The sequence below is a fragment of the Eulemur rufifrons genome, chromosome 23 (assembly GCF_041146395.1).
Source record: "Eulemur rufifrons isolate Redbay chromosome 23, OSU_ERuf_1, whole genome shotgun sequence".
Classification (NCBI taxonomy): Eukaryota; Metazoa; Chordata; class Mammalia; order Primates; family Lemuridae; genus Eulemur; species Eulemur rufifrons.
This window is the reverse complement of record NC_091005.1, coordinates 885,470-908,287: the sequence shown is the minus strand read 5'-3', so window position 1 is coordinate 908,287 and position 22,818 is coordinate 885,470. Positions and strand designations below refer to the sequence as shown.

General features: G+C 64.7%; 2 protein-coding genes across 5 annotated transcripts in view; one reads left to right on the top strand and one right to left on the bottom strand.

Moving 5' to 3' along the window:
• Positions 1-16,760, top strand: part of JPH3 (junctophilin 3) — a 51,961-nt gene extending 35,201 nt beyond the window's left edge. The window contains exons 3-6 of one of the 2 annotated variants that reach the window (XR_011236617.1): positions 5,560-5,684; positions 9,975-10,873; positions 15,231-15,436; positions 16,373-16,760. Coding sequence is in view for 1 of the 2 variants with exons in the window: in XM_069497921.1 (XP_069354022.1) it covers positions 5,560-5,684; positions 9,975-10,873; positions 15,231-15,311 (1,105 nt within the window). In the remaining variant the exon portion in view is untranslated. Of the gene's footprint in view, positions 1-5,559; positions 5,685-9,974; positions 10,874-15,230; positions 15,588-16,372 lie in introns of those variants that run through there. The other variant, XM_069497921.1, reaches the window with a different exon arrangement.
• Positions 16,761-20,310: 3,550 nt separating this feature from the next.
• KLHDC4 (kelch domain containing 4) overlaps positions 20,311-22,818 on the bottom strand; it is a 39,825-nt gene continuing 37,317 nt past the window's right edge. Inside the window, exons 10-12 of one of the 3 annotated variants that reach the window (XM_069497837.1) lie at positions 21,824-22,232; positions 20,894-21,043; positions 20,311-20,562 (exon numbers count right to left, since the gene is read on the bottom strand). In XM_069497837.1, coding sequence (XP_069353938.1) covers positions 20,411-20,562; positions 20,894-21,043; positions 21,824-22,232 — 711 coding nt within the window. In that variant the 3' untranslated portion in view covers positions 20,311-20,410. Of the gene's footprint in view, positions 20,574-20,893; positions 21,044-21,823; positions 22,233-22,818 lie in introns of all 3 variants that reach the window. The other 2 variants (XM_069497838.1, XM_069497839.1) reach the window with 2 other exon arrangements.

Here is a 22,818-nt window from a genome sequence, read left to right as displayed (position 1 = left end):
TTCTAATAACAGAAATGTAAATTAAAACTACAACAAGACAAAAACTATGTTTCACTTGTCAGCGTGGAAGAGAGAGAAACTTGCTGGTCTATTGGCTTGGAGAAGACGCCGGGACACAGGCCTCTCCGCGCTGCCCGGGGAGGTGAATTGGCTCAGCCTCCCGGAGAGCAAGTTCTGATCCCTGGCAAAGTCCAGACGGTAGGAACATTCAAACTGCAGCTTTGACTCAGAAATTCCACTTCTGGAACTTTATTCTGAAGATGGATCTGGGTGTGGAATATCAAATGCACGAGGTTATCGCTGGACCGCGGTTTGAACAGCAGGCGGTGGGGGCCACCCACCTGGCTGTCAACACGGGCAGACGTGACGTGTGTTGGCACGGTCATTCACAAGAAGGCTGCGTGTGGGGACATGGAACAGTCTCTGAGATACAGTGTTGGGTTGGGCGGGGCGAGGGGCCGAGCAGAGTGTGTGACGTGCTGGAGTCTCTACTGGGTGAGCACGCGATGCTGCACCGTCCCCGTGCCGGGGCCACGCCTGCCCTTCTGAGACCTTAGCACAGGCCCCTGTTAAGAGGCAGGGCTGGGCGGGGCCTGAGAATCTGCATTTCTGGCGGCCGCGTGTGGGAGCCAGGCTGGGTTGTCTCCGCGGAAGGTGTTCGAGCCGGGTCCATTGAGGCCTCGGGCCCCCTGGGGTGTCTTCCCCTCCCCTCCATCAGCCGTGACCCCGTTCTCATGGCCTGGCCCTGGGGACCCCCTGGAAAGGGTCCCGCTGCCCTTACAGAGGGTCGCCCGGAGCAGCACAGCTGGAAAGGAAGCCCCAGGGCTCGTGAGGGCTGCGGCGCCTGGTTCGGAACCACCGAGTCCCGGCTGAGAGGTACCTGCAGCCTCCGCAGTGAAAAGCTCTCGCCAGCCCCTGTGGGGACGGCTGGTGGAGCAGGGGGGGCGCAGCTGGCCAGCTGCCACTCTAGGGCCCTGGAGGGGAGGGTCTGGGTCCCCAAGATCGGGGTTCCAGGGCAGCCTGTGGCATGTGTCATCACACGGGCAGAGCAGGGGCTGGCATCAGCAGACCGGGTTCAGATGCCAGCCTCAGTTTCCCTGGCTGCATGCCAGGAGTGACATAATTCCTCCCCGCAGGCTAGCACCGGCACAGTGCCTGGCACACGGGGCCTCTTAGCATCTGGCAAAGACGGGTGGGAGGTCCTTGCCCGGGGTGGTGGCCGGGGCCTGGTGCTGAGCCGGCTGCCTGTCCTCTCCCCGCCGTGCCGAGCCTGGGCAGCAGGGCTAGGGAGCCCGAGTCCCGCCCCTCCAGGGCTGCCAGCGTGTCAGCAGCCGGCATCCTGGCCTCTGGGGCTGGGTCTTCCTCGGGCGTCTGTGGGGTGGTGGCCGTCGCACGCCCAGCGCGGGTGTGGGTCCCTCCCATCCAGCCACCTCCCTGGAAGAGGCGGGTTGCCTTGGCAACGGCAACCAGGGAGGAGAAGCTGGCTCCGGGTGCTCTGATTCCTGCACGCCGGCCTGGCCGCCTCTGGCAGGGGGGTGGAGGGCTCTGTTCCTTCGCCTCGGAGTTCAGATCAGTCCAGGCCCCGGTGCCACCAGGGTAGGGGACCGGCTGGAACTGAAGGACGGTTGCTCCCACAGCTGGAGCTGGGGGGGTTGTCGGCCCACTGCTGGGGGGCCGGGTGGAGGGGTCCTCCCGTGAAGCAATGGTGTGTTCCCCCGCTGTGTGTCCCCGCAGATCCGTCATCTGTTGAGACACGTTAGTGCCAGGCTGGGAGGCGGCTCCTCGGCGGGTGTTCAGTGACGCGTGACCCAGGGGTGGCTGGCACCGCGGGCTGCCTCGGGGGGATTCTGCACCCATGTGGGTGAGGCCCGTGTGTGTTTTCCCCGAATTCTGGCTCTTGTCTGTCGGCTTTTCTCCTCTCGGACGACCGTCGTCACCTATTCTGCCCTGTGGTGCCAAGTGCAGACCGGCCTCTCCCAGCCCGTCTCCCGCCTGAGGAGCGGTGGCTGCGTCCGCACCACGTGGGGCCCACGGGAGCTGGGCGTGGGAGCAGCCGCTGCCGTGGTTGTGACCGGGGCCCCCACCGAGGAGCCACCCGGGAAGCGGACGGGTGACAGGCGAGGTACGCGGGCAGTGGGGGTCGGCCCCGCTCTCTTGAGGCTGGGGGTGAGGGCCGGCGGGGCCCTCCTCCTCCTCTCCGACCCCCTGCCGTCCCCAGCCCAGACAGTGGCAGGCCTGGCACGGCCCTGGCCTGGGCCGCATGGTGGCCCCAGAGACGTCCACCCAGGACCTGGGAAAAGGGTCTTTGCAGACACCTGGAGGTGAGATCCTGGGATACCTGGGGGCCCCGAGTCGCTGACGAGTGTCCTGAGAACAGAAGAGAAGGGAGACGCGGGGAGATGCCGCGTGATGGCGGGTGCAGTTTGCGGCGATGTGGGTGGGGCTGCTCGTGACTCCCCCGCCGTCCACTCCCCGCCCGGGCTGGGGGGCCCAGGCCACCTGTCGTCAGCACAGCCCCGGAGCGGGGGCTTTTCCCGCCTCCTTGGGGCATTGAGCTGGTGGTGGGAACCTGGAGCGCAGGGCCCGGCCGGCAAGAGCATCGCCGCGTGCGCACGGGGCGGGCGGGGAGACAGTGTTGGGGAAGCAACATGGGGGGCCCTGGCGAGTGAGCTGCGGGCACAGGACGGTCCCACGAGAGCTCGGACACCCTCCCCCCGTGTCTCTGCGCCAGACGCCCGCAGGTGTGAGTCGCGGGCGGCCGGGAGCCCTCGCCCGTCAGAGAACCGGCTCTCGGCCAGTCCCCAGAGTCTCGTTCAGAAGGAACCTTCTCGACACACTGGGGGGAGCGTTTGTCTGTTAAACGCTCTTGTCCTGATGCGTTTTATTTTGGGGTTGGCACAGCACGTTCTTTTTATATACGTGTGAACATACATATGTAAATACACGTATGATGTTGGTGAGTTGATGTTGGTATTTTTACAAAGCAAAGATGTGGGAACCACATAGTGGCCCCTTGGGGGGGGTTTCCCGCTCGCTGCCTCCCGCCTGCGTCTGTGCGTGTCACGGTCGGGGTCCGGGCAGCCCGGGAGGTGCGAGACTCCATCCTTGCTGGGGGCTCACAGTGGAGACATGGCCGTGAACAGTCGCCCATCACGGGAGAGTCAGGCGCTCCCCGTGACGACGGCTGCAGGAGGTGTCACCGGGGCAGCTGACGTTTCCCCAGGAGCACAGAGCCCGCTCTGCCTCGCGTGCCAGGCTGGGTCCCGGGCAGGAAGCGGGAACGCGCCGCCCTGGGCACTGCGGCTCGGCCAGTGACGCCGTCCGCCGAGGGTGCTCCAGCCGAGCCCCCGGACCGCTGCGCTCAGACTGGTGCATCTTAAGTTTGGGGCATCAAATGTCCTCCCGGGATCTGACAAGAGCCGTGCACTCAGCTCGGGAGCGGGAGGGACCAGGGAGGGGATTTGAGTACAGTTTGCGGGGTGCAGCCCCCCCCAGGGCCCCCGGTCAGAGCCGCACAGGACGGGGGTCTGGTCTCCACGCTGGGCAGGTCTGGGGGTGCCTGTCACCGCGGCAGAGGCCGAGCAGAACGTGGGAGAAGTGGCCGCCCCGGGGACGCTGCCTTTGGCACTAGGAAGGAGGGGGGCGTCCTTCGCGGTCCCAGGGGTTAGGCAGCAGAGGGAGCTGGTGCAGCGCGATGGCCCCGTATACCGGTCACCCCACGGTCCTCGCCCTCCCTCCTCCATCGGGTTGGATGTGCCGCGGCTCCTGCTGGGCTCACGCACGCGGTTCCGACTCTCATCTTGGCGGATGTGGCGCTGCTGACGCCTCCCGCGGCACATCCCAGCCTCCGCCAGCCGCCAGCCGGGGACAGGAAAGTGTACATTTGCCATAAACTCCCGTGTTTCCCACGAACTCCCGGCCATGGCACGCAGGGCCCGCCAGGCTGGAACTCACCGGAGAGGCCTGCTCCGGGGCTCGTGGGCCGAGGCCGAGCCCGAGACCTGCAGCGATGATTCGTTAATTGGTTTTTTTACCCATAGTAAGTCGAGTGTTGACTAATGCTTTATTAATGGGTTTGTCTCCATGGCGTTCCTGCCCCTGTCCTGTTATGCATAATACAACCACTGGGTTCCTAAGGAATCTTCTAGAAGGTGTGGTTCGAGTGTTCCCATGGGACACGGGGCTGCAGCTGCAGCACAGTCGTCTTTTCTCAGTTCCCGGAACGAGGAACCAGGGGAGGGAGAGGAGTCCCTGGGTGCCCGGTTCCCACATGTGTTCTCCCGCGTGGCTGGGCGGGGCCTGTGGCGGGTGACACGGTGGGTGACATGCGAAAGCGCCGGGGCAGCGAGCGCAGTAGGGGACCTGGAGACCTTGACGTGTTCCTGACACGCATCCGTGGCTACGGCTCGTGTTACCGTGTCTGTGTAAATGTCAGATCTGTGTCTTCTGGTAGACGTGTTCCTAGTTAGCACGACGGAATTTTGGAGAAAGAAAACTCTGTTTCCCGAGACGCGTGGGGGTGTCCGGGCTTAGCCTTGAGCCCTGGGCATCGCGGGAGGCCCAGGCTGCAGCGTGGGGGGCTCGGTGCTCGCGTCCTGCCGGGCCGGCGGTGGGACCTGCCCCCGGGGACGGTGGGAGGTGGGACTAGCGTCCGTGTAAAGGGGCCCGAGGGAGCTGCCTGGCCCTTTCTCCGTGAGGACACACAGACGGCACCATCCGTGAATCAGACACCAGACCTGCTGGTGCCTTGATCTTGGACTTGCAGCCTCTGGAACCGTGAAGGAGAAACGTGTGTGGCTGACGAGCCACCAGCATGTGGCATTTTGTTACGGTGACGTGAACAGATGGGGCCAGGGACCTTGAGCAGGAGAACCTGAGGGACAGCCCACCCTCTGTCTTGGGGCGTTGGTCGCTGTGCCTCGGTTTCCCGTGTTGGGGCAGTGGTGCCCACAGCCACCGGCAGGGCCCCTGGAGCCAGCACGCCGGGTGGGGAGAAAGGCGGACACAGCAGGCGGGAGGACAGAGTCCTGGCGCTGCTCTGCCCGGCGCTGGCCGGGCCCTGGTTCTACAGAGGGAGACCGGCCTTGTGGGACTCGGCTGGGAACAGGCGCCAGCGGCCCACAGACACGCCGGCACCCTCGTCCCACACGCGGATGTCGGTGTCGTCTCTGCCAGGGCAGGGAACCGCCCACACCCGGGTCTGAGCCCGCGTGGCTGTGGCTCCTGGGCGGGGCGGTCGTCTGCGGCGAGTGCCAGGCAGCGTCCTGAAGCACAGACGCCTGCGGGGCCCCTGTCACCGTGTCCACCCTGGGGTGTGGCATCATCTGGGTTTGGGTTCTTGGGGCACGTGTGTGTCTTGGTAACAAGGACAAACGTGTTTTCCAGCCTGTCCCACACGCTGGGGCCGGGTGAGGTCTGCCCGGTGGAACGGACCAGTCCGGAGGCCTCAGGGCAGACGCGGGTTGGGTGCGTGTCCCAGCCCGGCCTGCGAGGGGGTCGGCGCAGGGCCTGACCCGGAGCCCTCGCTGCCGTCCCTTCACCTCCTCCCTGTCTCCCCAGGACCTCGCACTCGCGGGCCAAGGCCGAGGCGGCGCTCACGGCGGCTCAGAAGGCCCAGGAGGAGGCGCGGATCGCCAGGATCACTGCCAAAGAGTTCTCGCCGTCCTTCCAGCACCGGGAAAACGGTGAGTCCGCGGCTGCGCCCGCTTCCGGGGCGGGGGCGGGGACGGCTCAGACGGATCCTGCCTGGAAGCCGCCACCTGGCTCCGTGTCTGCTTCTCTCTGGCGGGGGTACGTGTCCGTGCTGGGCCTCGGCACACGCCCCCTCGCACACGCGTGTCAGGGTGCACACGTGTGTCAGCACCCCTCCCCACGTTCCTGCAGCTGCGCGTCCCTGTGTGCACACGGGTGTCCACTGTCACGTGCTGGCTGTGCGCGACGGTCGGCACCCGCCTGCTCAGCCTGTGTCCTCTCTCCCCACCTCCCCCTAGTGGTGTTCTGGAACCTTCTGCCATGATGGACCTAGCTCTATGTGCTCAGTCCAGCATGGCAGCCGGTCCCCTCGTGTGACTGAGGGACTGAGCTGAGTCTCACTCCGTGTCCACTAACCTACATCCACACGAGCCCCGCGTGGCCGCGCTGGACGCTCCGCCCTGGGGTGTGGACCCACGGCTCCCGCTGTGTCCTGGAAGGAGCCGGAGCCACCACAGGGCCCGGGAGCCTGGTCCTCGCCCCCGGGGCGGGGTCTCTGGTGTTTTCTCCTGGGATCTGGGCCAGGGAGCCTGTTTGACTCGGCGGGGGTGGCGGTGTGGAGGGGGTGGTGACGGATGGCTGCGGGGGTGCTGGCCCTGCCCGAGTCCTCGTGGGCTGGCCAGCTGCCACCCCGCCTCCCGCCTCCCGCCCCTTGTGGCCTCACTAGGACGCTTCCTCAGCACCAGCAAGCCTCGAGGACGGGGTTAGGATCACGTTGCATCACGTCTGTGGTCTGGGCCAGTGTGTGACGTGAGCGGAAGGGGCTTGAGGTGTCAGGATCAGGACCTGCCACGTCACAGTCTGTGGTCTCGTGCCACGAACCTGTCCCTGCACCCCGCAGCCCGGCCTCTGGGCAGGGAGGAGCCGAGCTCACTCCAGGGCCTACTGCGCGCTCTGCTCCGAGCCCGGAACCAGCTCTGTTCCTCGTCCCCGAGGTGGGAACAGACAGGGAAGGTGACCTGTCCCCTCGGGGGTGAGGGAGCCCCTCGCTGAGCTGCTGCTGGCCTGGAGGAGTAGGGAGGACGGGCCCCCACCCAGGCGATGACGTGCTGGACTCAGGGTGGCCTCCTGGGACACAGCCTCTGCTCCCCACCTGCCCCTCTCCTGGCCCATGGGCCACAAGTGTCGGAGCCGGAGGGACGCGGCCATCTGCCCCCACAGGGGCGTCACTGTTGGTGCCGCGTTTCCCTCCACCTGGAGCCCCCCGGCCTCACCTGTGAACAGGCGGCCCCGGCCGCACGGTGGGGGGGAGGAGCGCTGCTGCTGGTCCCACTGCTCCTCCCTGCTGCAAAGGCCGAAGGCAGTTTAGGGGCACCTGGCCGGGCTGGCAGAACCCGTGTGGGGACAGAACAGGTCCCAACGTACCCCTCCTGGGGTCACGCAGGCTCAGCCCTGAGTGCTGCCAGCTGATTCCACAGTCTGGGGCCGCCTCATCGCCCCTCAGAGCCTCAGTTTCCCCATCTGTAAAGAAAGGGGACGAGACTATCTACGGCTCTCTACTGTGCTGAATGGTGGTCCCTGAGAAGTGTGTCCACCGGAGGCTCGAACGTGACCCCGTTTGGAAGAGAATTTATGCAGGCCTGGTTGAGGTACAGACCATCTGGGGTTAGGCTGAGCCCTAAATTCAACAAGAAGACAGAGGCAGAGATCGGAGTGACGTGGCCACAAGCCAGAGGCCCCGGGGGACCAGCCCTGCTCACACCTGGGTTTCGGCCACGCCGGCCTCTGGCTAGAAGACGACATCTTTTGCGTTAATGGCTATGCGGGAAGGCGACATCTGTTGCGTTAAGCCTCCAGCGTTTGCTACTTTGTTGCTTCAGCCCTGAACCAAGGGCGGAGACTCGGTAGTGGAGAACGTGGGGCTGGGGCTGCGTTTCTGCTGGAGAGGCCATGGGACGTTCGGCGCTTGGCTCTGTGACCGGACTCACGTCCCCGCCTGTCGCATCCTGGACCCCGGCTCACTCCGAGCATCTCCGGCTCCCATGGCTGACGCCGCCCCGGGGGCCTGACCTCTGCAGGGAGGGCTGGGTCGTGTGTCTCCTACCATGGGGTGGCTTAGACTTGCTCTGGGACTTGTCTTCCCAACGTCTGGGCATTGCCTGTTTCCACCTCGAGAAACAGGCATTAAAGACCAGCATTTCCAGACCAGGGACTGTGGGGACTTCTCAACCAGACCGTTGTCGGGGTGGGCCGAGCACCCTCACCCTCTGTCTCACTTGGTCCTTGTGGGGCTGGTGTCCCCTCTTGACAAGGCGACCAGACTGAGCCTGTGGCCACGGATGGAATGTGGAACTGAGATTGAAAACGAGGCCTCTGAGGCTGTGCCACACCTGCCTCGAGTGGCAAAGCACGAAAGTGCTTCAGCGGGGGGACAACTGCCCCCCGGCGTCTCGGCTGACTGCTGCCCAGGGCCCTGGCAGCCCCCGCCTGAGAGCTCCGCTTGGTCGAGACTCTGCCTGAGGCCACGTGGCCGGGGTGGTGGGACCAGGACAGAGCCTGGCGTCCCCCCGTCCCTGCCAGGGCGGCATCCAGCACCCGGCTCACTTGTGCTACCACCCCCCACCCTCGGAGCCCAGGAGGGGGGAGGCCTGAGTGGCGTGGACCTAGGACACAAGATGGGACGGAGGCGCTGGAACTGAGCCGTACATGCTCCACGCTCTGCCCTGCGTCCTCACGGTGATGCTCCTGGAACTCACTGAGCTGACAGCCCCTCCCAGCTGCCAGGGTGTTGGGGACCAGCAAGGGGGCTCCAGCTCCCTCTAGGGTGTGGGTCTACTGACGCCAGGGCTGCTGTACTCGGACGGCTTGCAGGGGACCCCGCAGGGCATGGAGTTGGGGTCAGTGGGCAGCCTATCATGGGGCCTCTGATGGGGCCACCCGAGGGGGCAGGTGTGGTGACAGGCCGGGGTGTGGGTCTCACGCGGTTCTGCATACGCCCTCCTGGCCTTTCCCGTCTGTGTGTCAAAGGGGGACCCACGGCAGCCTGGCCCACGCCCCCACGGGACACGGGGGTGCAGGCTCAGGGCAGGGGCAGCACTGGCCTGGAGCCCCAGCCGCTACAGCCGTGTTCTGCTCAAGGCTGCACCCTAAGGCCACCAGAGGGAGCAGGGAGTGACCGTGTGCTTTGGATCTGCGTGGTCCGCGCCAGACTGTCGGGTCTCCAGCCACGTGGAGGGAGCTGTGTCCCCAACCCCCGCCTGCCCAGAGGCTCGGGGTGCGAGGGGGGGGGGTGTCGGAAGCTCCAGGATGGCGGTGGCTCCTGCTGTCCCGGCTGGTACCAGAGGCGGCAGCCCCTGGGCAGGGCTGAGACCTCCGTCCTCGCAAAGACGACGGCCCAAGTGCCCGGGAAGTCGGTGGCGTTTGACTCGGGGGTGCAGGGGGTTGGGGGCTCTGATGTTCTGCTGAGCCAAGGACCGCACTTTGAGGTGACTGTGTGACACTATGAAGGGACAGGAAGTGCCACGTTCTTCCATTTGTCCAAACTGCACAAACCCCAGCCGGGCATCCACTTCCCCTGCTGGCAGGAGATGCGACCTCAGGCATCGTTTTGGGTCCCCCCCTCCTGCTGGAGGCTCTCGGAGCCCAGGGACGTCTCAGTAGCTGGTCCCACTCCGCCACCCCTCCCGGTCCAGGCCTCAGGGTCGGGCCACCGGGCCCACCTCCAGACAGGGACGGCACCTGGCTGCAGAGCTGGGCCCTGCAGGGAGGGAGCCCAGCCCGGGGGTTGAGGCCCCAAGGTGGGCAGGGCAGCCCCACCCCCGGGCGCTCAGGCCGGCCCTGCACAAGGCACCCGCCAGGCTGTTCCTCCACGGGCCGTCCCGCCACCAAGACACAGGTCTCCTGGGCGGGCAGGTGGGGCGGGGGATGGCCCTGCTGTGGTGCCCTCACAGGTCAGCTAGTGCGAGACGCTTCCTCTCATCCTCTGGAGGGGCCTGAGGCCACACGGAGAGGCCGGGCCAGTGTCCTCGCTGGCTAACCCGCGGGCCTCCCTGCAGCCTGGGACCACGGCCGGGAGCTGCGGACCAGCACTTCCGTCACGGCCCAGGACCCTCAAAGTGCCCATGGGGAGGGGGCCTGGGGGTCCCATAGAAGGGCTCTGGGAGCCACTGGTACCGGCCCCACTGTCCTTTGCCCTGCCCAGGCCTGCCTGTCACCCTGGTCTGGGGTGACCTGCAGAACGTTCCGGTAACCCCATCCTCTGTCTTGTCTCTTTCTTCACCAAGGGCTGGAGTACCAGAGACCGAAGCATCAGCTTTCCTGCGAGGACATCGAGGTGCTCTCCACAGGGACACCACTGCAGCAGGAGAGCCCCGAGCTGTACCGCAAAGGCACCACCCCTTCCGACCTGACCCCCGACGACAGCCCCCTGCAGAGCTTCCCCCCCAGCCCCGCGGCCACGCCGCCGCCAGCCCCCACCGCGAGGAGCAAGGTGGCCCACTTCTCCCGGCAGGTGTCTGTGGACGAGGAGCGTGGCGGGGACATCCTGATGCTGCTGGAGGCCCGGGGAGGGGACCACGCCCGCAACAGCTGGGGCGAGGAGAAGCCCGCGGGCTCCAGGGGCGTCCGCAGCGGCGCCCTGCGCAGCGCCCAGCCCGCCGATGATTTCCACTCCCGGGGCTCGGGCCACAAGCAGCCCGGGAACCCCAAGCCCCGGGAGCGGCGGACGGAGTCCTCCCCCCTGTTCTCCTGGACTTCCCCCCACCGGGCCAGCGGCCACAGCCCCGGGAGCGCCACGCGGCTGCAGCTGGGCGAGGAGAAGCGCAGCAACTACACCATGGAGATGCAGCCCCTGCGGAGGATGGACGCCTACGCGCAGGATGCGCACCCCCAGAAAAGACGCTACAGCAAGGGGGCATCCGGCCGGGGCACGGGAGAGGACCACCGCACCGAGGACCGGGGCTTCGGGGTGCAGAGACTGAGGTCAAAGGCCCAGAATAAGGAGAACTTCAGGCCAGCCCCCTCCGCGGAACCCACGGTGCAGAAGCTGGAGAGCCTGCGGCTGGGCGGCAGGGCCGAGCCGCGGCTGCTGCGCTGGGACCTGACCTTCTCCCCGCCCCGCAAGTCCCTGCCTGTGGCCCTGGAGTCGGACGAGGAGAACGGGGACGAGCTCAAGGCCAGCACGGTGAGTGGGCAGCTGGCGGGCTGCGCCCCAGGGTCCCGTCTCTGCGCCTCCCTGCTGATCGCCGACCAGGGGCCGCCCGTGCGTCTCCCCAGGAGTGGGGGCAGGTCCCTGCGGGCTGCACCCAGGCTTGGTCCTCTTGGGGAACAGCCGGGTGGTTTCGGAAGCTCCCACACAGGAGCCTGGCAGCAGGGACCCCAATCTCCACCCCTTGCTCAGACCCAGCCTGCTGCCGGTGCACAGCGAGGCTCCCCTGCGCCCGGCAGTAGCCTGCACAGCCACTGCTTTGGAGTGTCCCGTGTCCTGGGGAGGACCAGGAACAGACAGCTCGGGTGGGGCCAGCAGTCTAGGCTCATCATGCCCTGGGGGGTGTTGGGGCTCGCTCACACTCGAGGACCTGAGTGAGACACTCAGCCTCACCCAGCCGCCTCCCACCCTAAATTCATTCCTCCCCGTGGTGGGTTTGGAGGAGAGAACAGTGTCCCCTGGGCCAGACCCAGCGTGCGCCTGAGGGGTCCTGGGGCCTTGCACGGGGCCTCCTGGGCCTGACCCTTCACCCCACGGCTTCTGCCCTTACGCGCAGAAGCCCCTGCTCCCTCGGCGGGAGGGCCGTGCGGGGCCTGCTGCGGTGGGTGCCTGGGCTTCAGTTCTAAACAGAAACACCGAGGGTGTGGAGGCCAGAGCAGGGCTCAGCGCCGGAGGCCTGGGTGCTGGGACCCGTGTTGGGGTTTGGCACTGATGCCTGGCACGGAGGGCTGGTCCCGGCCGGCAGGGGGCTCCTCTGCAGGCTCTGTCACTGCGATGGGGTCGGTGTCCTCTGCGGCTGGGGGAGCTCGGGTTTCCTCCTTGAGTCTGCCCCGCCCAAGGGCGGCTTGGTGCCCCTCGTACGGCCCGTTTCTGCCTCTGCTGGAATCCGCTGTGCACATGTGTATCTGTGGTGCTGGTTCCTAAAATGCCTCCCCTCCCCCAAATACTCACCCCAGGGAGCACCCCGCCCCCCGCCACCGTGCTCCTGCTGGGACCAGAACGCCAGCTCGCACTTACAACCGTCCCCTCCCATCACAGCCGCCAGCGCTGTGCGCGTGCGGGGTTATTTTGGGAACAGCCGGCGATGGCAGGGTGGGAGATGCAGGGACGGGTTCTATATTTAGCCTGTTGACACGCCGGCACTGTGGGTGCTTCCACCGCAGCCCCCTGGGGTCCAAGGCGGCCCCAGGTGAGCAGTGGCTGCAGGAGAACCAGGGGGCTGCACTGGGGTCCTGTCCCTGCCTGGGGGGGACCCTCCTTCCACCCCAGCACCACATCTGGCCCCACCCTGAACGGAAGCCCGCTTTGGGGAGGTGGCCAGAGGGGTGGACTCCAGCCCTGGGGTCGGCTGGTGCCTGGGCTCACAGGGTGGGCCGGTCAGGGTGCCTAAGGCGCTGCCCAGAACCACCCGCAGGAGCCGGCAGGTGGTGGCCCCAGCCCTCCCCCTGGGCGACAGTGGTGTGGGACAGTCCCCAGTCTGCCCTGGGCTGCCCGTGGGGTCCGGGGCGCCGTCCTCTGGCCCGTGCCACTCTCCACTCACCGGCCAGTGTGGTGCTGGGGCCGGGGCCGGCAGCTCCCAGCAGGGTCAAGGCTGGGAATGGCAGGAGCCCCCCAAATGCTTCGTGCTGCTGAGCTGGGGTCCTGCTCTCATCCACTCCTCCCCTGAGCCCATGGGGATGAGAGTCCTGCTATGGAGGCCTGGGGGCCGGTGACGTCCCCCTGGGTGGGCACACCTGGGTTCTCCCTCCAGTGCTGCCAGTGAGCGAACTCTGTGGCCCGTGAGGTCCCTGGTGTTTCTCAGGGACCAGGGTCGGGGAGCCAGAGGGCCCCGGTCAGACTGGCTGTGTCCTCGCGCCTCTGTGGACCGTGAGCACTGCCCGGCGGGGCTGAAGGAAAAGGCCCAGCACAGGCAGACGCCACCGGGGCTGAGGGGCTGTCTGGGGACTCTCCCACCTCAGCTGGGTCCTGAGGGGGGACAGTTCAAAAACCCCTGTGCCCTCTGTTGAGCAAGGCACAGGGACTCGCTGGGCCACGACAGCCGTGCCCAGCACGTGCCCTGCAGGGGCAGGCGGGCAGCAGGGGCGCCCTGCACTCGGCGCAGAGCCAGCCCAGGTGGACAGGTTGGGCACGGATCCAGGGGACAGGCAGGCCGACTGCGGATCGTAGTGAGCATGTTTCTGTCACTGTACTGGTCACCAGGTTAAGTTCAAATGTAAAGCCGCCAGCCCAGGCTGGGTGTGGGGTCTCCTGAGGACACGGCAGGCAGGGCTCCAAGCACAGGCCCTGTGTGAGCCGTGCCGGGGACGGGCCCCGCACAGGCAGCACAGGGTCGGTCCTGGGGGAGAGCGGCGGGGCGGGGGCCCAGCGCAGCACAGGGGAGGCGCCGCTGCCGTGAGCCTGGGCTCGGCAGGCCCCGAGGGAGAGGGCGTGCAGGGCTCCAGGCACAGGCCCTGTGTCAGGACACTTCGTGGAGCTGGGATTGGGCCCTGAATATCCCTTGGGGGTGTCACTCTGCCGGGACACAGCCCGGGGGCAGGACCTGCAGAGTGGCGGGGGTGTGCAGGTGCCAGGGTGGTGTCAGGGCCGGGGTCCCCCAGGAGGGATTGTACCTCGTGGTGCTGCGTCCCCCCTGAGGGCCTCTGGAAAGGCACCCCCCTTCCTGCCTGTGGGATCAGCCCGGGGCTCCCACTTGGGTGCTACCCCGCGGGAGCGAGCTGCAGACCTGATCCACTCATTCTGAGCCCCTTTGTTTAGGTAACAGCTTTATTGAGGTATAATTCTTATACAATCCCCGACTGAAGCACACAATTCAGTGGTCTTCAGTGTCCTCAAGAGTTGTGCAACTCTCTGCTAATTCTAGAACATTCTGAGCACCTTGGGAAAAGCCTCCTAGCCCTTAAGCAGCCACTCCCTGCCCTGGGCAGCCCCCAATTCACGGTCTGTGGATCTGTGCTTTCTGCACATTCCTACGAACGGAATCACACGTGTGGCCGCCTGGGTCTGGCTTCGTGTTCTTGAGCCAGCCCTGCTATAGCCTGTCAGAGCCGCATTCCTTGACCACGGTTGTGTGTCTGTGGAGGGACTTTGGGCTGTTTCCCCTTCTCGGCTACCGTGAACACATGGGTGGGCGTGTGGACACGTGGTGCCGGCCTGCGAGGGTGCACCAGCACCAGGTGTGGCCTTGCTGGGCTGTGGAAGTCATGCAGCAATGCTCGTTAGACTGTTTCCATTCTTACTGCGGGACCAGCAGCCAGCGGGAGCTCCAGGCAGCAAGGTGATGCCTCGGTGGGAGGAGAGGCGGGTGCAGGGTTCCCCTCACTGCTTTCTTACCACGAGTCTAAACAGGACACGCTTAGCCTGGGAAAACCAGCCCCCACCCCTAGTCCGGTCTGAAATTTGACCATAAAGGGGCCAGATTGGGGAGCTTAAAGGAGGGCATTAAGAACCAGTCTGCAGGACAACTGCGCGTCCCTGGGGACAGTGCACCCTGGGACGTTTGCGACCCGCCCTGGCCAGTCCAAACCCACACCACAGCAGGGCGAGGCGGGAGCACCAGGGCCAGGCAGACTGGGGCTCCCAGCAGCTCTTTCCTACCTGGGGTCACATCCGTCCTGCACGCACTTCCCCGTCGGCTGTGAGGGAGGGGCCGGGACTCGTGTCCTCCAGAGTGACCCTGGGCTGGGCGCTGGCCCTGGCGCTGCTCTCCCAAGGGGTGAACGTGCGGCACCCCGCGGCCCACACCGAGGGACCATGCGACCTCTCCTCCCTGCCGAAGGGACAGGTGGTGGTGCCACACGCCTCCTGCCCTACCACAGCAGGCTCGGGCCCAAGCGGAGCCGCGGAGGCAGGGCCCTGGTGCCTGGGGTTCCACGGGAGCCGCCACTGGAGGGCGCTCCCAAGCTCTCGGGGTGGTGGCGGAGTCGGTCAGCACAGAGCTGTCCAGGGCAGATCTCCACTGAAGGGCAGGGGTGCTGCTGAGGAAGGCTCGTTCAGAGTGGGTGAGGCCACATCTGCTGCTGGCTGTGGCCACGTGGGCTCTCCTGGAACCCCAGTCACCGTGCTCGGAAGTCCCAGTTCTGCAGAGCCGGGGGCAGCTGCTGCCTGGCAGCGGGTGGGACATTCAGTTAGCGAGGCCGGGGTTTTCTTTCCAGGGGCACCCATGCCACGGTTTGCGAGGCCACAGGGCCTTCCGAGACCAGCAACTCCAGACTCACAAGCCTCCTCCCGGGGGCGGACCCCGAGGGGTGGACCCGGAGTGCAGTGTGGGTGACGGCAGGGGTGGGAGGCGTGGCCGAGGCACCGGCTCACCACTGCTCCTCTCCTTCCGTTCCAGGGCTCGGCGCCGATCCTGGTCGTCATGGTGATCCTGCTGAACATCGGAGTCGCCATTTTGTTCATTAACTTTTTCATCTGATATTGTCGCAACAGCAAAAATACCGGTGTACAAAAGGGGACGTGAAAGCAAAACAACAACAAGGGAAAGCTCGTAACTCCAACCGTCCAGCAACTTCCAAGTCTTTCCACCAAGAACAGGATTGGGTATCACTCACAGTTTGCCTTTTTTTCTGGGTAATGTTTTTTGGATTTTAGCCAAAATTCTCTGCTTGTATAACTCTCTGCTGTGTGGCATGGCAGAAGGAGGCCAGCACGCAGACCCTCCCGCTGACGTGGAAGGAGGAGGGATCCCGGCGAGAGAGAGCATCGTTGTCATCGTCACCGCCCTTCCCGCCTGGGGGGGTGCAGGGAGGCAGCAGCCCGAGGAAGGGCCCTCGGCAGCGCGCCCAGCTGTGCCCGGCGCGGGGAAGCAGCTGAGGCTGGACCCGCACGCGGCAGGCTCTGTCTGGAGCAGCCCGAGAGGCGCAGGGGGTGGGAAGGGCGCCCTCCCGCGCGGGCGGCAGCCTGGGCCTTTCCTCCTGCAGGGAGAGACGCACCGCCTCCTCTTCCCAGACACGGCACTGCCCCCCGGCCTCCCTCGAGACGCCGACTCCCCACACCACGTCTTAAGCGAGGTCCTTATTTCTTCCGCCATCCATGGCCCACTCCTCAGGCCCCCTGGGCCATCCTCCCACCTCACCCCAGAGAAGCCAGGGGCCGTCTCTGAGCCGACGGGGCGCGTCTGAGCACGGAAGCTGAGGGGCTGTGCCACGGGGGATGCAGGCCCCTCTGCCGTGGATGGCGAGCAGCCTCCGTCCCGGCAGCCAGGGCCCGTGAAGGACGTCTCCTCGGGCTGTTACTGACCTCCAGGGGTTCCCACATCTTTGTACTGTGCCTGCCTCGACTTCCCCTAACAGATATGCATATTCCTTCCAGATGCCTCAGTGCTACTCCAGAGCGGACCTGGGCCCAGGACCGGAATGTGTCTTGAGAATTCCTGAGAATCTGTAGCATATCCAATACCTCCCCCCAACAATGTACAATGTAACTTGTTTCAGTCCAAGAAAACCAGGTTCCTTATGTTTCTGCCTTCTTCACCAGGGTCGCTCCGCCACCCAGACAAAAGAACAAGGTTTGCCAGGATGTCCAAGTGCTCCAGGCCTGGCTCCCGTGTGCATGGACGTGTCGGGGGTCTCGGCACACCCATGCGCAGGACACCTGTGCTCCCCCGGGGGCGCTGCCCGTGGTTTCTCATCCCGTCCCGTGGACTCTGCCTTGCTTTGCTTATGTTCAGCTGTTCCTCTGCTGCCTTTCGAGCAGATTTCTTTACTACACTGCACTGGATTGCTATATTTTTAACCAGAAATAAACTAAAGATTAGAGCATGTTCCAGTTAAATTCAGTTCTGCTGTTTTCCGTTACGTTCACCCCTAGTCCGGCCTGGGGGTGCGGAGAGGGAGGAGCAGGGGGCCACGCAGGACATCTCTGAATGTTGCTTTCTAAGGGATATGACATCTTTTTGTACATCTTACTTTTCCGTTCCTCTTTTTTAATACTGAGTGGTTGCTGCAGACCTGAAGTGAACCAAATAAAGACTCCTGCTCTTTGCAGCTCTAAGAATCTTCTGTGCTGGGCTGTGTGTTTTGTAATTCTGTTCTCAACCCTTGTAAAGCTCAGAGACCTCTCTGGTACATTCCATAACTGCATGACACAAACGGGTCACGTGGTCACACGCAAATACCGCAGGACAGGTGCAAAAGCAACAGCACAGAGATGCAAATTCCTGAGTAGAAGCTCTGGTGGCTTCATACCTGGGGGGGGGGGGAAACGACACCTGTCTGCTGCCAGTAACACAACCCTGGACACCAACCTGACCCCCGCCAGCGCCACATGCAGAGGGCAAGGCCATTCCCCACATTCCAGTGAATTCCAAGCAGATTCAGCCAAGATGAAAGTATGCTGAGCTGAGAGATTCCACAAAGTAAATCTCTAACTGGTTTCCAGTGATGAAGGGAAGGCTGCCTCCCGGGACCCTGCGGGCCAGCAGCACTGGTCACCTTGCCTTCTCTGGAGGGCACCAGTTGATCCCCCTGGCCACACAGTCCTGCTGGAGGCATCACGCTGAGCTGGATGAGAGCAGGTGGGTGGGGGGTGGTGTGAGCAAGCGCTGGCTCCCAGAGTGCCGAGCGCGACCCCAGGGCAGCCTCACAAGCCACTTCCCACCCCGGCAGCTGCCCTCATGCTTCAGACGTGCGCAGTAGAAGCAGGGAGCAAGCAAGTGGCCCGAGGGACGGCAGCGTGGCCCCACGGGGGTGGGGACCACTCACCACCCAGGCTCACCCCTCCCCTCCCTTGCAAATCTGCACTCACGCCTGGCAGGTGAACCTCCCTGTGCCCAGTTTACCTGTGTCATTTATCAAATTTGACGATCTTTGCACATTGGATTTACTTGTGCTTTTTGAATTTCAGACACCTGAAAATGTCACCTTATCCATTCTTTTTGGAGTCTAATCAGCATGCAGGATTCGCAGAGATACAGACCAGGCACCCGGGCAGGCAATCGTAAACCAAAACCACCGGTACGATGCTGATGGGAAGCCTTGTAGCTACAAAACTGCAAGGCCTGTTGCCCAGGTCCTCCCAGGGCGGGAAGAGGCGCTGGGGCCGGGGCCAGGGCTTGCTTTCCCAGGTGGCCCTGCTGCACTGCACAACCACACGCTCTCCCCCGTACAGGCCTGAGCAAAGACACACGACACACACAACAAGCCCCTCCCCACATGCACTAAACCCAAGATTCCTGTGCGACGCGAGGCCGTGGGCTTCCGCGGGGCCCCTGGGCCTGGCTCTTGCTGTGCTGTCCCCTTTCACCCTCCCATACGCTCCGCTTAGCGAGCCACGCGGCCGCCCCACTTAGCAACTGAAGGCTGCTGAGCCCCCAAGGCCATGCACACCTAGAGTGGGGGTGATGGGAGAAACGAGATGCCTCGTTTTCCACACTTTCATCCTCTCGAGACTTCCGAACACCCCCAATCGGCACCAGGGTCATCCTTTGGGCAGGATCCCCGCTCGGGCCGTGGTGCTCCAGGTGTTGGCCCGCCTGCACGGTTCAGCGCAACACGGCCGACACTTCTGACCTCTCCCCAAAGTTCTTCCTGCGACAGTCGCATATTTCATTTCCATAGCTCTGTGGTGAGCCAGCCTCCTCCCTGCCAGACAGCTCAGCTCCTTCACCTCTTCCCAAGTCTCACCGGCCCACTCTTCTGGCCTTTTGGTCTCAGAAACTTAATGAAAGGACAGGGTCTGCGGTGAGCCTTGGGAAACCACGGTCAGAGCCCAGGTGATCAGGCAGGGCCCGGACCCAGCCGGCACTGGCTACAGGTTCCTCTGAAAGAAAAATGGCCCCTGACGACAGACACCTGCACGGGAGCCAGCCAGCTCTCCCCGGCACTTCCTCCCAACACGGACGGAGGAGCAGGGCCGGCTGCACTGCCTGGTCTGTGCTCTGCACGCGGGAGGGAGCGGGCAGGGCTGGGCCTCGGCCAGACTGCCCGTCCTGGGGCCTCCGTGTGTGACGCCTGAGGCCACAGCTGCGTTCCCTGACTGCTCAGCCCTGTCCAAGGACCTTCCAACCAGCTCCACCGAGAACGTTAGAAAAAGACCCTGACTGCCCAGCACGCAAGAGAAACCGCACAAGCATGACGCTAAAGCCGGAGCACGACGCCCTCTAACCGACACCAACTGCACACGCCACCTGCGCTGATCAGACGGCCGCTCTGCCCTGGAAGCCATCGGCGCCGTGGCAGCCTTGCCGGGGGCCTGCTCCCCGCGGGCACTGCCAGCACCGTGGGGAGGGTGTGCTACTGCGGAGTCGCTGCAGAGCCCTCCTACTCGTGACCAGCCTTCAAGCCCAGCCGACAGAAGCCTCAAGCAAGGGCACTCAGCAGGGCCGGCCCTGGCACTGCCCGCCAAGGCCTCCCGGACAGCTGCTGAGCCCAGGGGCGCTTGGCCCGTGCCCACCACTCAGGGTGCCCGGATGATCCCCAGGGTGGCTGCCTCTGAGCCTCTGCCCGAGGTGGCCGGGGGCTTCTTGGGGCTGGCCCAGAACCGAGGACCCAGCGGCTGCAGGACCGAGGGGCCTCTCGCCCTTCCCCACCGAGGCTGATGCGGCCCAAGGCCCGCCTGCCAGGAGCAGGGATGCCCACACCTCTAATGATGCCCAGGTCACGAACACAATGATGGTGACCATGCCAGCCCATTACAGAAAACTAACGATCCTACATTCCCATTGTTCAGGGTATTTAAGATGAATGGGGCAAAAACTGTCCCAGGTGCGAAGCCAAAGCCCAACTGTTGGCCCCAATTATGCAAATGGAACTGGCCTCCTGCTACTGACCTGGAGCAGGCAGCGGTCGGCACGCTGGCGACCACACACCTTGATGATCCACAGATGATCCGCCGCTCCGGAGCCGGACAGCCCTGGCTGGGGACGCCCTGTGGGGACGCAGGAGTCTGTGCCCTTCAGCCTCCTGTCATCCTGCAAACGCGAACCCTAAGCCAAAGGCTAGAGGGGTGGGGACGACTCCAGTGCCTCCTCCCACAAAGGCCGCGCCGCAGCGGGTGGTGGCTGGAGCAGCCGGGCTGCGCTGGCACAAGATCCTCCCGCCGGGACACCTACAGCACGGGCCCGGCCAGCGCGTGCTCTGCCCAGAGGGAACCGGGAACGCGTGAGCTGACCGTAGCCGCTGTGACAATTTTTAGATGCAAACGGATGATCCTCAGTTTGATGATGTGTGGTTAACCAGAACGTTCTTGTTTTGTGGGAGGAAGGAACCCGCAAGGCACAACACAGTCCAACATCACTGCAACAGACACACGCTCCTGAGGGCTCCCCTGGATCAGGGTTCTGCCCGTTTGGGGTGGTCTCCCCCAAGCCCTGTCCTGGCACGGGGACCCCATCGAGAGAAGACAAAGGGCCTCGCCAGAGTGGGGAGCCACTGTGGGCTGCACAGAGGACAACCTTGGCAGTGGTCTCCTTTCACGTCCGATTTATTTTAAATAACACAAAGTGACGATGAGGGGATTCAGCGACGCAGCGCTCGACGTCACTTCTGCCCCAGCGCCGCGGCTCAGACAGAACTGTCAAAGAAGGTCTTTGCCATGGCCTGGGCCACCCTCAGCACTTTCTTCTCCTTTGCGTCGGGCCCCGTGTTGTCCCGGGCGAGCTCCACCCAGAGCGGCGCGGTCCTGGGCAGGCAGTCGGCAAACCGCTCGCCGGGCACCACCGCCGGGTGCTGTTTCCCGCGCAAGGAGGGAGGGAGGAGAAAGAAACACATTCAGCCGAGGCGGCGCCTGGGCGGGCAGTTTGAGCACAACACTGGATCTCGTCAGAGCTAAGGAACCGCTCGCTGCCCAGGCCTGCTGCAGACGCCTGGTCTCCTCACAGCCTGAGCTGCCTCAAGACCTCACACACTCAAGTCAAATTCTGATAAAAACCTAATAAAAATCTAAGGTCTTTCATTACCAATCAAAGCGTGGCCCTGGGCAGAGAAGAGGCCTGTGGTCAGAGGCACCCCAGCCCCGGCTCCCGCTCAGCAGGCCGCACCGCCGCGAGCCTGCCCTCACCTGCGCCCTCCGAGCTGCCATCCTCTGCGCTGTCGTCGTCGTCGTCGTCCTCCACCTCCTCCTCCTCCACCTCCTCCTCCTCCTCCTCGCCACCCTCGGCCTGGTCGCTGTCCTCATCCGAGTCCGTCTCCTCCAGCCACTCCTGAGTTTCTTCAAAAGCAGAACACACACACTCACGCCAGGGCGACCACGCGACGGCGGCCGGCCGCTGCCCTGAGGATTCTGTTTTTTCACTCAAGACCTGTGACAGGAAATCTAACTCTCCTGCCCAAACACCGCTGCACCAGCACAGAGAACAGACTGTCTCCTGGATTTCAGAGCGGAGACCCAGAGGTGGCAAACCAAATCACGGGGCGGCTGGCTGGGGCCCACGTGGCCCCCCGGGAGAACAGCGCACATCCTGCAGCAAGGGTTTGATACTTTTCCCCAAATACGTAGATTTTCCTGTTGGTCTCAGGTCTTTAGAAACCTGAGTGCTGACGTGAGTCCCGCAGCAGTCTGGGGTGAAACGGGACCACAGACGCCAGGAGCAGAGACACAGACGGCCCAGAGGGCACGCAGGAGCCGGGGGCTCAGACTCAGCGGCTGGAGACCCAGTGCCCGCTGGCCTGCAGTCGGCAGGCTGCCCACGGGCAGAGAGGGCCACTCTGGACAGACGGGCGGTCGGCATGCCAGGGTCCCGGGCCACCACAAACAGCAGCTCCTGACAGCACCAGGAACAGGGGACGGCCGTGCCTGGGGGGGGGCCTCCCTCCCCATGGGCGGGTCCTGCCCTGGGTCAGTCTGGCCACGGAGCAGGCACACAACCCATGGCAAGGCTCGTCAGCTCGGGCAGACTGTGGGCAACGTGGGAGGCTCGTACGTGACCCGAAACACAACAGCGTGGGGCCCCGGCTCCCAGGCACAGGGGTGCACACCCACCCGGCTCACCTGGGTCCATCTCCACCAAAGCCTTCCACTCCTCCATCTTGTGGAGGTCGAGGCAATACAAGTCGCTGAGGGTGACCTGGCGGTCACCTGCTTCAAACATGCCCCCGTAGACGTAGAGCACCCCGTGCTTCACAGCCAGCATGGCGTTGGAGCGCGGACTCGGCTCCACCACGGGGCTGCTGGCTTCCTCGGGACTATCTTCGTCCTCGGGCTGGGGCCGTCCTGCCGCATGCGGGGCACAGAGCATCTGCTTGATGGTGACCACTGTCCCATCCTCCGCTGCCACCTCCGTGACCACCTCCAGGGGTGCCGGGGCGCCGGCTCCCCCACACGCCTGCTCCTGCTCACCGGCATCTTCAGGCCCCGCCCTCCTGCCCCGCCGGCGCCGTCTCTTCTCCGTCTTGGGTCCCTGTTAACAAGAGGGAGCAGAGGGCAGAGCTGCAGAGCAGCAGGGCACACCTGCCACGTCCACAAGGCCAGGTTCTGTGCGGACAGAAACCAGCGTGGGGGCGCGAGACGGAGGAAGATGGGCCAAGCACCCTGGGGACAGCACACCAGACAGGTGGGGACGTGACTGTCTCCCACCAGCCTCACCGCTCACTGCGAAGCTGGAAGAAGCACCCCCGGGTCCCCGCACTGGGCAGCGAGCCACGCCACCACTGAGCCGTGGACAAGGCCCCCCAGACTCCCAGAAGCACCGCGCCGGCTCTGTAAGCTTGAGCTCGCCTGGCAAGACCGGCACGCGCAAGGAGCGCCGCTCACAGCGGGGCTGGAGAGGCCAGGACGGCTCCTGCGGCCTCCACCCTTTGCCAGCGGCAAAGACGACACGTCGGGTCCACAATCCGAGACGATACACAACGAACGCCGAGCCCAGCGTGGAACCTTCAGCAGCACACGTTTCGGGAGCAGCTCTCTGGTCAGGCTGCCTCCTGGAGGACTGCGCCTGGCTGCCTCGCAGGCTAAGTCCAGACCCTTCTGCCACCTCTGTCACCTTC